General features: G+C 58.4%; 2 protein-coding genes across 2 annotated transcripts; both read left to right on the top strand.

Annotated features, from left to right (window-relative positions):
- The first annotated feature begins 164 nt into the window (after positions 1-164).
- LOC112530861 (coiled-coil domain-containing protein 81-like) lies at positions 165-7,237 on the top strand. The gene is made up of 9 exons (XM_040654952.1): positions 165-273; positions 491-552; positions 977-1,130; positions 1,331-1,587; positions 1,788-1,873; positions 2,379-2,503; positions 2,627-2,735; positions 2,932-3,596; positions 7,233-7,237. Exons 1-9 carry the CDS (start codon positions 165-167, stop codon positions 7,235-7,237), a joined length of 1,572 nt encoding a protein of 523 aa, XP_040510886.1.
- A 2,020-nt stretch (positions 7,238-9,257) lies between these two features.
- On the top strand, positions 9,258-13,688 carry LOC121108068 (serine/arginine repetitive matrix protein 1-like). The gene is made up of 8 exons (XM_040654787.1): positions 9,258-9,763; positions 9,981-10,042; positions 10,467-10,620; positions 10,821-11,077; positions 11,278-11,363; positions 11,869-11,993; positions 12,117-12,225; positions 12,422-13,688. The coding sequence occupies exons 1-8, from the start codon at positions 9,643-9,645 to the stop codon at positions 13,227-13,229; spliced, it is 1,722 nt and encodes a 573-aa protein (XP_040510721.1). The 5' UTR covers positions 9,258-9,642; the 3' UTR covers positions 13,230-13,688.
- Positions 13,689-14,865: the final 1,177 nt, after the last annotated feature.

Below are 14,865 nucleotides of genomic sequence, written 5' to 3'. Positions count from 1 at the left end.
AATGGGCCACGGCCAGCACTGGCCACGCTGTCACCGCGTTGCCACGGCAACGTTTGTGACACGGCCACCCGGGAGGGGTATAAAGGCGGTGCACGGTGGTGGGTCCTGCACCCTGAAGGAGCATCTGGACGAGAGCAGACGCATCTGAAGGGATGAGCTCCGGCATGGCTGGCGCCAACACGGAGCAACCCGTTGGCACAAGGCGGAACAGGACGAGCGAGGCCGGCCCCGCAGCGAGGCGTGCCTCCAGAGCGACAGACACCAACACCGAAGGTACACGGGTCCACAGCCACCACAGGAGCGCTGCTGCAGCCCATCTTGGCGCTGAGCGGGAGAGACCCAGCACGGGGACCAGCTCGGGGCTGTCTCCGTGTGGGGCTGGGGACTGCAACGACACTTTCCGTCTGCCACCTCCCTCCCGGCCCGAGGCAGTAGGAGCGCCGGGAAGCGGCAGATGCAGAGTGTGACCCGCTTTTCCTCTGCCCTCCAGAGCGAGTTGCCGTCTGGGATGCGGTGGCCGCCTACGTACAGGAGCACCTCCTGGTGCAGAAGGTGTGTTGGCTGTCGTCTTCCTCCTCTCCCTGTCCAGCTCAGCCTGCAGTTCCTCTGACTCTTCCCCTCCACACAAAGCAGGAAGCTCAGCCCAAATTGCTCTGCTGTGCATAGCGTGGGCTTCCTGCAAAGGCAGCATCGCTTGTGCTAGGCGGGCTCCGAGCTCAGGGCCGAGCCCAGCCTCGGGAAGCCTCTGGATTCCACCAGGCTGCTTCCGCCCTGACTGCTGTGCTGCATTTGGGAGGGCAAGGGGAGGGAGAGGACTGTGCAGCTCCTTCCCAAAGCCTCTCCCGCTGCCCTGCCCGCTGGTGCCTCTGAGCAGCGGGAGAGGGCTTCTGAGCTCTGTCCCTACGTGGGACCCCCTCCAGCTCTTCCTCCAGCCGGCCCATAACCCTGCAGCCCGTGCTTTCTCTTCCACTCGCAGGGGGTCTGGATTCCCACCTTCGGCTCATTCGACACCATCTCTAAAGACATCAGGACTGCGGACGGGACCGTGACTCTGCGGTGGCCCGTGTTTCAGCTGGCCAGGAACCTCAGAGCCATGCACCACCTCGGGTCCGACAAGGACTCCCTGCCAGGTAGGAGCGGGATTGAACCCTTGCAGGCTTCACGGACGGGGCAAAGAAGGCCACCGCCTCCCTTCTCAGAAGGAGACCTCCCTCCCCCTCCGAGGTGGGGGCCGTGCTGGCTGATGGCCGCAAGAAGCACTTGTAGGGAAGCAAGCAAGCGCCTGTGGAAAAGCGACTGCAGGATCAACTCTGTCCCTCGCATTTTTCAGCCCATAGGGAGGTGGAGACCCTGAAATACAGCGAGGTGGCTGCCGCTGCCTCTGTGACCTGGCAGAGAGGGAAGACCTGCATCCAAAGCACCGTGTCCCTCCTCTCCAACTGCCTCAAGAATGGGGAGAACGTTGCCTTTGTCCTGAAAGACATAGGAGTGCTCCTCTTTGAAGGCATGAGCTTTGGAATTAAATACTATTACGACTTCCTTGAGAAGCTCTCCGGGAAGGAGAAATTCAGAAAAGTTGTTTTCAAGGTGAGCTGGAGGTTTCTCCATGGCCCGGGCAGTCCCGTGACCCTTGCTCTGACTGCACATGGCCCACCAGGACCTGGCCAGCTGCTTGGGCTGTGCAGGTGCTGCGCTGGTGTCAGCTCTCCCTGCCTTGGGCTCCTCCAGTCCTGAGGGCCTCAGCCATCAGAAGGATGTCCCACAACCTCCCTGTTTCTCCCCTGCAGGCCCCCTGGCTGCTGGACACGCTGGTGTCCCGGGTGGCACCGGTGGCCTCCCTGACGCACTCTGGCCGCCTCGTCGTCTTCCCCATGTGAGTATGTTTGTGGCTGCAGCCGCTGCTTGATGCAGCTGCTCAGCTCTCATTCTGTAGTGCTTGTTCCTTGTGTCCATGGCTGTCCTGCCCGTGACGATATGGCACAGAATCACAGAATCATTTGAGCCGGAAGCAACCCTGAAAGGGCACCTAGTCCCACGATCCTGCAAGGAACAGGGACACCTACCGCCAGATGAGGTTGCTCTGAGCCTGGTGCAGCCTGACCTCAAACGACTGTCGGGGCAGCCACCACCTCTCTGGGCAAGACGTTCCGGTGCCTCACCACCCTCCTGCCAAAAACTTCTTCCGTACATCCAATCTAAATCCTCCCTCTTTCCCTTTGAAACTGTTTCCCCTTGCCCTACCCCAAGGGACCCTGCTAAGGACTCCAGAAAGTAGTGGCCTTAACGCAGCAGGAAAATGTGCTGTGAGCAGACATCACGGCCAGCAAAAAGGATTGGCGGAGCACTGCGTCACGCCGGTGTCTGCTCTTTCTGCACAGGTTTCAGAAGCAGGTTGCACCCAAACCACCGCCCAGGATATTCCGCAAGGCCTCCGGAGATCTCCATGGTGAGGGGAAGCAAAAGAAAGAAGGGGCTTTGCCACCTCTTGTCCAGGGCAAGAAAGGTAAAGCAGCTGCCAGCTCCTTCCCATGGCACGTGCAACCACCGTGTGACGGGAAATCCCTCAGCGCCCCTTGTCACTGAGCCAAAGGCTTCAGGTGAATGTCTTCTGCCTTCCCGATTGCAGTGAGGTTTGCTGAAGTGCCAACGTACATCAGACGCTTCAGCGTTGCAAGTACTGCTGGACAAAGCTCAAGAAGCAGAAGAAGCTTACAGCAGGAGAGCTTTTCGTCCAGGTGAGGCTGGAGGCTCTGGGCTGGGATCAGCTCACAGGGCTGGCCCCTGTCCGGATCTCAGGAGCGCCACGGGGCAGCCGGTGAGCTGTCTGTGGGGAAGGCCGTGTTGCAGCCAAGGGTCCTGGCTCAGGGTTGCCGGATGCGGCCCCAAAGCCATCACCCACTCAAGCAGACCCCTCTTGCTCTGTCTTTTCAGTCCGCTGCCAGCGATCCTGAGAACGTCTGAAGCCCGCGAGCAGCCGGTGACCTGGCAGCCGCAGGGCCAGGCAGGAAACGAAGGCCAAGAACACCTGGGCCAAACAACGGGAAAAAAACATGTCCGGTTCCGCGGAGATGAACAAGGAGCGGGAGAGGACCGTGAGGCTGGAGCGGCGGCCATGTGGAAAGCAAAGGCCTCGCACTCTCAGGTTGCCGGGAGGCAGGTGGCATCTCGCATCAAAGACAGGAGATGTTCATTAAGAGCTGAGTCCAGCCTGTCCAGGGATACCAAAGGCCACGCATTCCGGCCGCCGTTACTGCATCGTGACTCTGTGAAACTACTCAGGCAGAGGCAGATGGCCAAGAAGGACAGGCCGGCGCAGGCAGAACCTCAGGAGACGGCGGCATCACCGTCTCACCGTGAGTGCAGCCTGCCTGAGGAGCCCTCCACCTGCAGATCTGGTTTGCTGCCACCCACACGCAACAGACCAGAGTCTCCCAGGAGTCCGCCTCCAAGGACCACAGCCCCAGGCCGCAGGCCGCCAACACCCTACCCGTTTCTGCCACGTGACTCTGTCAAACTACTCAGGCAGAGGCAGATGGCCATGAAGGACAGGCCGGCACAGGCAGAACCTCAGGAGACGGCGGCATCACCGTCTCACCGTGAGTGCAGCCTGCCTGAGGAGCCCTCCACCAGCCGATCTGGTTTGCTGCCACCCATACGCAACAGACCAGAGTCTCCCAAGACTCCGCCTCCAAAGTCCAAAGCCCCGCGCCGCAGGCCGCCAACACCCTACCCACGCTGAGCAGGGCATGGGGTGCCCGGGACAGACAGAGCTGCCCCTGAGCCTGCAAAACTCCATCTGCACCATTCCTGGGTGCCAGCTCCCTGTAGAAAAGCAGAGGTAGAGGGACAGTGGGGACTGGGCTGGATTCAAGAAAGAACATTCACGCTAGAAGCTGCGGAACAAGATAGATAAACGGCATGAGAAAGGAATGCTGAGAACAAAGGACGCCTCCAGGAGACAAAAACAAGAGTCATGCGAGAAGCACGATCACCGCATGATAACGACCCCGGGTGGAGGAAGAGCACGTGGCTACGAACAACTCGTGACACCGATGGATAAGCTCCTGCATGCACGCTTAAGGAGTCGACCAGGGGTGACTGTGTCAAATGATTTTTTGACATGGAAAGGGGGGTGGGAAAATGGGAAAGAGAGAACTTGGGGATGTTTGAACCTGCAATAAACAATTTGGATCATTCACACCTGAGTCCGTGCCTTCAGATGCCGAAGGGACTCTTCCAAGACCCCGTGGCCCTGGGCGCATATGATGGCTGTATTTCATGGAATCATCCCAGAACCATGGAATGGCCTGGGTTGAAAAGGACCCCTAAGATCATCTGGTTCCAACCTCCCTGCCGTGGGCAGGGTGGCCAACCACTAGACCAGGCTGCCCAGAGCCACATCCAGCCTGGCCTTCAATGCCTCCGGGGATGGGGCGTCCACAGCCTCTCTGGGCAAGTTGTTCCGGTGCGTCACCACCTTCTGAGTGAAAAACTTCCTCCTCATGTCTAACCCAAACCTCCCCCGTCTCATTTTAAAACCATTCCCCCTTGTCCTATCGCTATCAACCCATGTCATTCCCCCTCCTGTTTACACCCTCCCTTCCACCACTGGAAGGCCACCATGAGGTCTCCCTGGAGCCTTCTCTTCTCCAAGCTGAACAAGCCCAGTTCCCCCAGCCTTTCTTCAGAGGAGAAGAAAGCCCTGTGGTCATCTTAGTGGCCCTCCTCTGGACCCGTTCCAAGAGCTCTGCGTCTTTCTTATGCTGGGGGCCCCAGGCCCTTCACAAGCCCTTCATCAGCCTTGTAGCCCTCCTTTGGACCTGCTCCAGTAGCTCGGTTTCCCTTCTGTACCGAGGTGCCCAAAACTGAACACAGCACTCGAGGTGAGGCCTCACCAGCACTGAGTACAGGGGCAGGACGTCTTCCCCAGTGCTGCTCACCACACCATTCCTGATCCAAGCCAGGATGCCATGGGCCGCCTTGGCCACCTGGGCACACTGCTGGCTCGTATTCAGCTGACTGTCCAAGTGCACACCAAGGTCACTTTCCATCAGGCAGCTTTCCAGCCACTCCTCCCCAAGCCTGTAGGGTTGCCTGGGCTTCTTGTGACCAAAATGCAGGACCCAACACTTGGCCCTGTTGAAACTCATACAGTTTACCGTGGCCCAGCCAGCCAGCCTTTGCACGTCCCTCTGTAGTGCCTTTCTCCCCTCCGGCTGATCAACACTCCCTCCCAGCTTGGGAGGGAGCTGTAGGACGCTGATGGGGCTCTCAAGGTAGACGGGGGTTGGGATGGCGCCAAGTTGCATGGTTACAGTGACAGAGTGACAGTGTAATCTTCAGGGACAGGAGGTTGTTCCAGTGGTGGCACCGCTGACGGTTGGCCTGGTGTCACCCGGTGGCCCTGGGGGAGTTGTTTCCCCCGGGTGGGGCTTTACACGGGGGTTTGGCGGGAACCATCCACTTCTGAAGGGAAGCTGGGAAAAAAAATACAATGAAATCAACGTGGCATTTATTTTAGTAGAAACAGAAGGTTTTGGGGGTGGTCCCGTGGGGACAAAGCAGAGTGAGGACGTGCCACTATGTGGGGTTGTCCTCAAAATTCCCATCTGAGACCTCTGGAGGACTCCAGGAGCTCCTGGGGCCCCCCTGGCTCATCTCCAGACCCTTGCAGAAGACAACAGGACCCTTTGAACCCAGCTGAGGACCCCTTGGATCCTACACGTCCTCTCTGTGACATCGCCAGCGCCTTCTGAATGAATGCAAGGATACCGGGGACCCAAGACCCTTCAGGGACATCTCCAGATCCTTCTGGATGACTCCAGTGCCAGACAGGGGGGGTTGTGGGGGGCAGAAAAGGGTTAGCGGGGCTTCCATGGGGTGGAAGGAAAGTCTGGGGGTGGAAAGGGGGGTTGAGGAGAATCTAGGGGGGAAGGTGTGAGCGGGGCTTCTGTGGGGTGGAAAAGGGGTCTGGAGGTGGAGGGAGGGGTGAAAGGGAGAAACTGGGGGGGGTGCTGGGGGGCTTCTATGGGGTGGAAAGAGGGTCTGGGGCAGAGAGAAGGAGTTGTGGGGTGGAAAAAGAGGGAAAAGAGGCTTCTGTGGATGTGAAGGGAAACTGGGGTGGTGGGGGGCATTGTGGAGGGGAACGTAGGGAGTTGAGAGGGGGGTAGGGGGGAATGGGGCTTCTGTAGGGCAGCAAGGGGGGTCTGGGAGTGGACGGGGGTTGTGAGGGGGGAGAAATGGGATGAATGTGGTCTCTACTGGGAGGAAAGGGGGTCTGGGGATGGAGAGGGGGTTGGCAGGAGGAAGCTGGGGGGCTGTGAGGGGCTTCTATGGGGGTGGAAAGGGGTTGTGGGGGCTGAGAGAAGGAGTTGTGGGGGGGAAAAGGGGTGAGCGGGGCTTCCATGGGGTGGAAAGGGGGTCTGGAGGTAGAGGGGGACATTGTGTAGGGGAGCTGAGAAGGGGGAAAAGGGGACTTCTATGGGGTGGAAAGGGTGTCTGGGGGGGGATCTTGGTGGATTTCGTAGGGGGAAGGGAAGAGTGAGGTCAAATTGTTGGAAATATCCAAATACTTTATGAGAACGGTATCTCTCTCTTCCTGGACACCTGCTCATCCTTGGACAGAGATAAGTTGGGTAGGAGGATGGAGAGGACTATGCTGCATCCCTCCATTGCTGGAGGCCGGCAACAGCCCTGGGGCATAAAAACACAGCCAGAGAGAATAGTACTGGCCCCGGGGCCGGTAGGAAAAGGGTTGGCGGGGCCAAATAATTTATCAGAACGGTATCTCGGAAAAAGCAGATTTTCTTCGCAATTGCAATGGCGGGCCTCCTGCAAGCAGGAGAGCACACAGAAAACAGCCTTACGTCTTTGATGCCCTATTACTCGACGCTTATCTCTTTCTCCCCTGGTTCCTCATTGGCTGAGGACTTCAGGTTCACAGTCTTCCCGGCACTCAACTAACCAGAAATTGTTGTTAACTAAGCACGTATTGCTAAATAATTAACTTCTCACACTTGGTCACTCAATACTAGATCATTGCTTCTGGACATCTGCTCGTCCTTGCACAGAGATAAGCCTGGAAGGAGGAGAGAGGGGAGTATCTTGATGCCTGCCTGTTGCATCCCAACCTATCCCCAGAGCGAGGCAATCCAACCTTGTGTAGAGGCCATGGCTTCTTTGATGTTTGTTAAGTCTGTTCTCCTTTTACTGCGGGCCTCTTGTCTAAACAGGATAGCCCTACAGCCAGGGGCTGAAACCACAGTCACAGCCAGGCAGTCTGGCATCGGCCCCAAAGCCTAAAGCCACAGCCCGAGAGGCTGGTGCTGGACCCGGGGCCTGAAGCCCCAGCCCAAGAGGCCTGCGCGCTCCCTGGCGCCTAAAGCCACTGCCAGAGAGGCCAGCACCGGCCCTGGGACCTACAGCCACACACTCAGCCCAAGAGACCGGCACGGGCCCCAGAGCCTGAAGCTCTAATCAGGAAGGTCAGCAGTGGCCTGAGTGAAGGCAGAGACCCTAGGATGGTCCTTGTACAGGAGGGACCCCTGTACCGGTACAGGCGGGGTCCCCTGCTCAAAAATTAAAGACAGGAGGAACACTTACTTCAGAGGCGGAGTCTGGGGAGTGGTTTACAAGGAATAGGCAGGACCTGGGAGGAGTTTGGTAGAAAGGGGGCAAGGCTTCTGCTTATCAATAGCACACTGCAAAGGAGGAAGCTCCTGGAATTGCAGGTCTGAAGCCTTCAGATGAGAAACCAGACCAATCACCACAAAGGAAATGATATTCAAAACGACTTGACTGTACTCTGCACATGTCCAAGAAGGAGTGAAAATAAGAAGACATTCACAGAATTAGTTAGCAAGGGCCCAAAGGCCTGAAACTGTAGGCACAGCACAAGAGAGGCTGGCACCGTCCCTGGGGCCTAAAGCTGTCACCGCAGCCAGAGAGACCGGCACTGGTCCCAGGGCCTGAAGCCACAGCCACAGCCCAGAAGGGCAGCCCCGGCCCTGGGGCCTGAAGCCACAGCCCAAAAGGGCAGAACCAGTCCTGGGACGTGAAGCCACAGCCCAAGAGGCTGGCACCAGCTTTGGGGCCTGAAGCCACAGCCCAAGAGGCTGGCACCAGCTTTGGGGCCTAAAGCCACAGCCACAGCACAAGAGGCCAGCACCAGCTCCGGGCCTAAGTCCACAGCCGGAGAGGCCGGCACTGGCCCAGGGCCTAAAGCCATAGTCCGGGAGGCCAACATCGGCCCTGGGGCGTAAAGCCTCAACCAGAGAGGCATACAGGTGTGCATTCCTATTGGTTTCTACTGATTCCTATGGGACTCCATTGAGCACTACAAGGCCGTGCTGGTCCTTACTACTTTATATGGGTCAATAGTGGTTTGCGCTCCTACGGCTTCCGATGGGTGTCTACTGACCACTATGAGTCCATCCTGGTCTTTCCTGGCCCATACTGGTGTGCACGCCTGGATCCTACTAGTTCCTCTGGGACTCCATTGACAATATGAGGCCGTATTGGTCATTACTGGTTTTTATTGGGCTGCACAAGAGTCATCCTCGCTTCCCTGTTATTTTACTTTGGTTAACCCCATTGGGTGAGCCTGGTGTTGGTTTCCTAAAGTTTGGATCTGGGAGGCGTCCATTTCCTTTGCTTATGATGAAGGCACGGAAGCGATGCGGGCACACACTAAGGTCACAAGTGTTGCAGGGGTGGGAGCGTTTGTGCCACAGCTGGTGAGCAGAGCTGGTGCTCTGGTGGGCGTGCTGCACGCGGGGACTGAGCTCTGGGCCCTCCTTGGAACAGATCACCCTGTGAGAGCCTGTCCGAAGCACCACTGTGGCGTGTGCGCGAGCTGGGCACAGCTTGGGCTGAGCAGGCCGAGCAGGTGAGCTGGGTTTGGTGCTGGGGGGTTGCCAGGAGCTGTCTCACAAGAAAAGCTGGGCTGGGGAGGAGTTCCCAGCTCAAAGGGTGCCCTTCTGACTGGCTGTTTCCAGGGGACGGGGGTTCTTGTTGAGATTCCATCCCACTTTTCGATGAGGATGATAAATTGTCATTCCTCCCCTGGAAATCCGCTGCCGGGCCCCCGCCTTCATGTCAGACATTGAAAAGGAAGGAGAGCGCAGACTTCACAGAGCGCAACTTGCGCCTCACTGCCCCACGGATGGCCGGGCTAGGCGGCCGCGATGGAGTCACCACAGCGACACAGAGGAGCAATGCCGGGTAATGGATGGAGCTTTCTGATAAGGAATCGGCTCGTTCCAGGCAAAGCCGGGCAACTTTCGAAACAACAAATCATAACCGTTACGGGTAGAGGGTACTTTGGAACAGTTGTGATTTCCGCGCCAACTGCCTGAAGATCAATTTAGGCAACGGCTACTAAAGAGAAATGAGGAACGCAATCCTGAGAGGAAAGAAAAGAAGAGAGAGAAAACAGAGAGGTGCCAGCACTCCCACTCGGGGCGGGCAGCAGGCTGCTGTCTTGCGTCATAATGGGCCACGGCCAGCACTGGCCACGCTGTCACCGCGTTGCCACGGCAACGTTTGTGACACGGCCACCCGGGAGGGGTATAAAGGCGGTGCACGGTGGTGGGTCCTGCACCCTGAAGGAGCATCTGGACGAGAGCAGACGCATCTGAAGGGATGAGCTCCGGCATGGCTGGCGCCAACATGGAGCAACCCGCTGGCACAAGGCGGAACAGGACGAGCGAGGCCGGCCCCGCAGCGAGGCGTGCCTCCAGAGCGACAGACACCAACACCGAAGGTACACGGGTCCACAGCCACCACAGGAGCGCTGCTGCAGCCCATCTTGGCGCTGAGCGGGAGAGACCCAGCACGGGGACCAGCTCGGGGCTGTCTCCGTGTGGGGCTGGGGACTGCAACGACACTTTCCGTCTGCCACCTCCCTCCCGGCCCGAGGCAGTAGGAGCGCCGGGAAGCGGCAGATGCAGAGTGTGACCCGCTTTTCCTCTGCCCTCCAGAGCGAGTTGCCGTCTGGGATGCGGTGGCCGCCTACGTACAGGAGCACCTCCTGGTGCAGAAGGTGTGTTGGCTGTCGTCTTCCTCCTCTCCCTGTCCAGCTCAGCCTGCAGTTCCTCTGACTCTTCCCCTCCACACAAAGCAGGAAGCTCAGCCCAAATTGCTCTGCTGTGCATAGCGTGGGCTTCCTGCAAAGGCAGCATCGCTTGTGCTAGGCGGGCTCCGAGCTCAGGGCCGAGCCCAGCCTCGGGAAGCCTCTGGATTCCACCAGGCTGCTTCCGCCCTGACTGCTGTGCTGCATTTGGGAGGGCAAGGGGAGGGAGAGGACTGTGCAGCTCCTTCCCAAAGCCTCTCCCGCTGCCCTGCCCGCTGGTGCCTCTGAGCAGCGGGAGAGGGCTTCTGAGCTCTGTCCCTACGTGGGACCCCCTCCAGCTCTTCCTCCAGCCGGCCCATAACCCTGCAGCCCATGCTTTCTCTTCCACTCGCAGGGGGTCTGGATTCCCACCTTCGGCTCATTCGACACCATCTCTAAAGACATCAGGACTGCGGACGGGACCGTGACTCTGCGGTGGCCCGTGTTTCAGCTGGCCAGGAACCTCAGAGCCATGCACCACCTCGGGTCCGACAAGGACTCCCTGCCAGGTAGGAGCGGGATTGAACCCTTGCAGGCTTCACGGACGGGGCAAAGAAGGCCACTGCCTCCCTTCTCAGAAGGAGACCTCCCTCCCCCTCCGAGGTGGGGGCCGTGCTGGCTGATGGCCGCAAGAAGCACTTGTAGGGAAGCAAGCAAGCGCCTGTGGAAAAGCGACTGCAGGATCAACTCTGTCCCTCGCATTTTTCAGCCCATAGGGAGGTGGAGACCCTGAAATACAGCGAGGTGGCTGCCGCTGCCTCTGTGACCTGGCAGAGAGGGAAGACCTGCATCCAAAGCACCGTGTCCCTCCTCTCCAACTGCCTCAAGAATGGGGAGAACGTTGCCTTTGTCCTGAAAGACATAGGAGTGCTCCTCTTTGAAGGCATGAGCTTTGGAATTAAATACTATTACGACTTCCTTGAGAAGCTCTCCGGGAAGGAGAAATTCAGAAAAGTTGTTTTCAAGGTGAGCTGGAGGTTTCTCCATGGCCCGGGCAGTCCCGTGACCCTTGCTCTGACTGCACATGGCCCACCAGGACCTGGCCAGCTGCTTGGGCTGTGCAGGTGCTGCGCTGGTGTCAGCTCTCCCTGCCTTGGGCTCCTCCAGTCCTGAGGGCCTCAGCCATCAGAAGGATGTCCCACAACCTCCCTGTTCCTCCCCTGCAGGCCCCCTGGCTGCTGGACACGCTGGTGTCCCGGGTGGCACCGGTGGCCTCCCTGACGCACTCTGGCCGCCTCGTCGTCTTCCCCATGTGAGTATGTTTGTGGCTGCAGCCGCTGCTTGATGCAGCTGCTCAGCTCTCATTCTGTAGTGCTTGTTCCTTGTGTCCATGGCTGTCCTGCCCGTGACGATATGGCACAGAATCACAGAATCATTTGAGCCTGAAGCAACCCTGAAAGGGCACCTAGTCCCACGATCCTGCAAGGAACAGGGACACCTACCGCCAGATGAGGTTGCTCTGAGCCTGGTGCAGCCTGACCTCAAACGACTGTCGGGGCAGCCACCACCTCTCTGGGCAAGACGTTCCGGTGCCTCAACACCCTCCTGCCAAAAACTTCTTCCGTACATCCAATCTCAATCCTCCCTCTTTCCCTTTGAAACTATTTCCCCTTGCCCTACCCCAAGGGACCCTGCTAAGGACTCCAGAAAGTAGTGGCCTTAACGCAGCAGGAAAATGTGCTGTGAGCAGACATCACGGCCACCAAAAAGGATTGGCGGAGCACTGCATCACGCCGGTGTCTGCTCTTTCTGCACAGGTTTCAGAAGCAGGTTGCACCCAAACCACCGCCCAGGATATTCCGCAAGGCCTCCGGAGATCTCCATGGTGAGGGGAAGCAAAAGAAAGAAGGGGCTTTGCCACCTCTTGTCCAGGGCAAGAAAGGTAAAGCAGCTGCCAGCTCCTTCCCATGGCACGTGCAACCACCGTGTGACGGGAAATCCCTGAGCGCCCCTTGTCACTGAGCCAAAGGCTTCAGGTGAATGTCTTCTGCCTTCCCGATTGCAGTGAGGTTTGCTGAAGTGCCAACGTACATCAGACGCTTCAGCGTTGCAAGTACTGCTGGACAAAGCTCAAGAAGCAGAAGAAGCTTACAGCAGGAGAGCTTTTCGTCCAGGTGAGGCTGGAGGCTCTGGGCTGGGATCAGCTCACAGGGCTGGCCCCTGTCCGGATCTCAGGAGCGCCACGGGGCAGCCGGTGAGCTGTCTGTGGGGAAGGCCGTGTTGCAGCCAAGGGTCCTGGCTCAGGGTTGCAGGATGCGGCCCCAAAGCCATCACCCACTCAAGCAGACCCCTCTTGCTCTGTCTTTTCAGTCCGCTGCCAGCGATCCTGAGAACGTCTGAAGCCCGCGAGCAGCCGGTGACCTGGCAGCCGCAGGGCCAGGCAGGAAACGAAGGCCAAGAACACCTGGGCCAAACAACGGGAAAAAAACATGTCCGGTTCCGCGGAGATGAACAAGGAGCGGGAGAGGACCGTGAGGCTGGAGCGGCGGCCATGTGGAAAGCAAAGGCCTCGCACTCTCAGGTTGCCGGGAGGCAGGTGGCATCTCGCATCAAAGACAGGAGATGTTCATTAAGAGCTGAGTCCAGCCTGTCCAGGGATACCAAAGGCCACGCATTCCGGCCGCCGTTACTGCATCGTGACTCTGTGAAACTACTCAGGCAGAGGCAGATGGCCAAGAAGGACAGGCCGGCGCAGGCAGAACCTCAGGAGACGGCGGCATCACCGTCTCACCGTGAGTGCAGCCTGCCTGAGGAGCCCTCCACCTGCAGATCTGGTTTGCTGCCACCCACACGCAACAGACCAGAGTCTCCCAGGAGTCCGCCTCCAAGGACCACAGCCCCACGCCGCAGGCCGCCAACACCCTACCCGTTTCTGCCACGTGACTCTGTCAAACTACTCAGGCAGAGGCAGATGGCCATGAAGGACAGGCCGGCACAGGCAGAACCTCAGGAGACGGCGGCATCACCGTCTCACCGTGAGTGCAGCCTGCCTGAGGAGCCCTCCACCAGCCGATCTGGTTTGCTGCCACCCATACGCAACAGACCAGAGTCTCCCAAGACTCCGCCTCCAAAGTCCAAAGCCCCGCGCCGCAGGCCGCCAACACCCTACCCACGCTGAGCAGGGCATGGGGTGCCCGGGACAGACAGAGCTGCCCCTGAGCCTGCAAAACTCCATCTGCACCATTCCTGGGTGCCAGCTCCCTGTAGAAAAGCAGAGGTAGAGGGACAGTGGGGACTGGGCTGGATTCAAGAAAGAACATTCACGCTAGAAGCTGCGGAACAAGATAGATAAACGGCATGAGAAAGGAATGCTGAGAACAAAGGACGCCTCCAGGAGACAAAAACAAGAGTCATGCGAGAAGCACGATCACCGCATGATAACGACCCCGGGTGGAGGAAGAGCACGTGGCTACGAACAACTCGTGACACCGATGGATAAGCTCCTGCATGCACGCTTAAGGAGTCGACCAGGGGTGACTGTGTCAAATGATTTTTTGACATGGAAAGGGGGGTGGGAAAATGGGAAAGAGAGAACTTGGGGATGTTTGAACCTGCAATAAACAATTTGGATCATTCACACCTGAGTCCGTGCCTTCAGATGCCGAAGGGACTCTTCCAAGACCCCGTGGCCCTGGGCGCATATGATGGCTGTATTTCATGGAATCATCCCAGAACCATGGAATGGCCTGGGTTGAAAAGGACCCCTAAGATCATCTGGTTCCAACCTCCCTGCCGTGGGCAGGGTGGCCAACCACTAGACCAGGCTGCCCAGAGCCACATCCAGCCTGGCCTTCAATGCCTCCGGGGATGGGGCGTCCACAGCCTCTCTGGGCAAGTTGTTCCGGTGCGTCACCACCTTCTGAGTGAAAAACTTCCTCCTCATGTCTAACCCAAACCTCCCCCGTCTCATTTTAAAACCATTCCCCCTTGTCCTATCGCTATCAACCCATGTCATTCCCCCTCCTGTTTACACCCTCCCTTCCAGCACTGGAAGGCCACCATGAGGTCTCCCTGGAGCCTTCTCTTCTCCAAGCTGAACAAGCCCAGTTCCCCCAGCCTTTCTTCAGAGGAGAAGAAAGCCCTGTGGTCATCTTAGTGGCCCTCCTCTGGACCCGTTCCAAGAGCTCTGCGTCTTTCTTATGCTGGGGGCCCCAGGCCCTTCACAAGCCCTTCATCAGCCTTGTAGCCCTCCTTTGGACCTGCTCCAGTAGCTCGGTTTCCCTTCTGTACCGAGGTGCCCAAAACTGAACACAGCACTCGAGGTGAGGCCTCACCAGCACTGAGTACAGGGGCAGGACGTCTTCCCCAGTGCTGCTCACCACACCATTCCTGATCCAAGCCAGGATGCCATGGGCCGCCTTGGCCACCTGGGCACACTGCTGGCTCGTATTCAGCTGACTGTCCAAGTGCACACCAAGGTCACTTTCCATCAGGCAGCTTTCCAGCCACTCCTCCCCAAGCCTGTAGGGTTGCCTGGGCTTCTTGTGACCAAAATGCAGGACCCAACACTTGGCCCTGTTGAAACTCATACAGTTTACCGTGGCCCAGCCAGCCAGCCTTTGCACGTCCCTCTGTAGTGCCTTTCTCCCCTCCGGCTGATCAACACTCCCTCCCAGCTTGGGAGGGAGCTGTAGGACGCTGATGGGGCTCTCAAGGTAGACGGGGGTTGGGATGGCGCCAAGTTGCATGGTTACAGTGACAGAGTGACAGTGTAATCTTCAGGGACAGGAGGTTGTTCCAGTGGTGGCACCGCT

Source organism: Gallus gallus, chromosome 34 (genome assembly GCF_016699485.2).
Source record: "Gallus gallus isolate bGalGal1 chromosome 34, bGalGal1.mat.broiler.GRCg7b, whole genome shotgun sequence".
NCBI lineage: Eukaryota > Metazoa > Chordata > Aves > Galliformes > Phasianidae > Gallus > Gallus gallus.
The sequence above is the reverse complement of the archived record's forward strand: the minus strand, read 5'-3'. Positions and strand labels throughout refer to the sequence as shown.

Excerpts from the sequence above, each read along its gene's own strand:
- LOC112530861 (XM_040654952.1), top strand. The coding sequence starts at position 165 with ATGGCTGGCGCCAACACGGAGCAACCCGTTGGCACAAGGCGGAACAGG. Across the intron at positions 553-976 it reads AGCACCTCCTGGTGCAGAAG|GGGGTCTGGATTCCCACCTT; the intron begins GTGTGTTGGCTG and ends TTCCACTCGCAG. Across the intron at positions 1,131-1,330 it reads CGACAAGGACTCCCTGCCAG|CCCATAGGGAGGTGGAGACC; the intron begins GTAGGAGCGGGA and ends CGCATTTTTCAG.
- LOC121108068 (XM_040654787.1), top strand. The coding sequence starts at position 9,643 with ATGAGCTCCGGCATGGCTGGCGCCAACATGGAGCAACCCGCTGGCACA. Across the intron at positions 10,043-10,466 it reads AGCACCTCCTGGTGCAGAAG|GGGGTCTGGATTCCCACCTT; the intron begins GTGTGTTGGCTG and ends TTCCACTCGCAG. Across the intron at positions 11,364-11,868 it reads CGCCTCGTCGTCTTCCCCAT|GTTTCAGAAGCAGGTTGCAC; the intron begins GTGAGTATGTTT and ends CTTTCTGCACAG.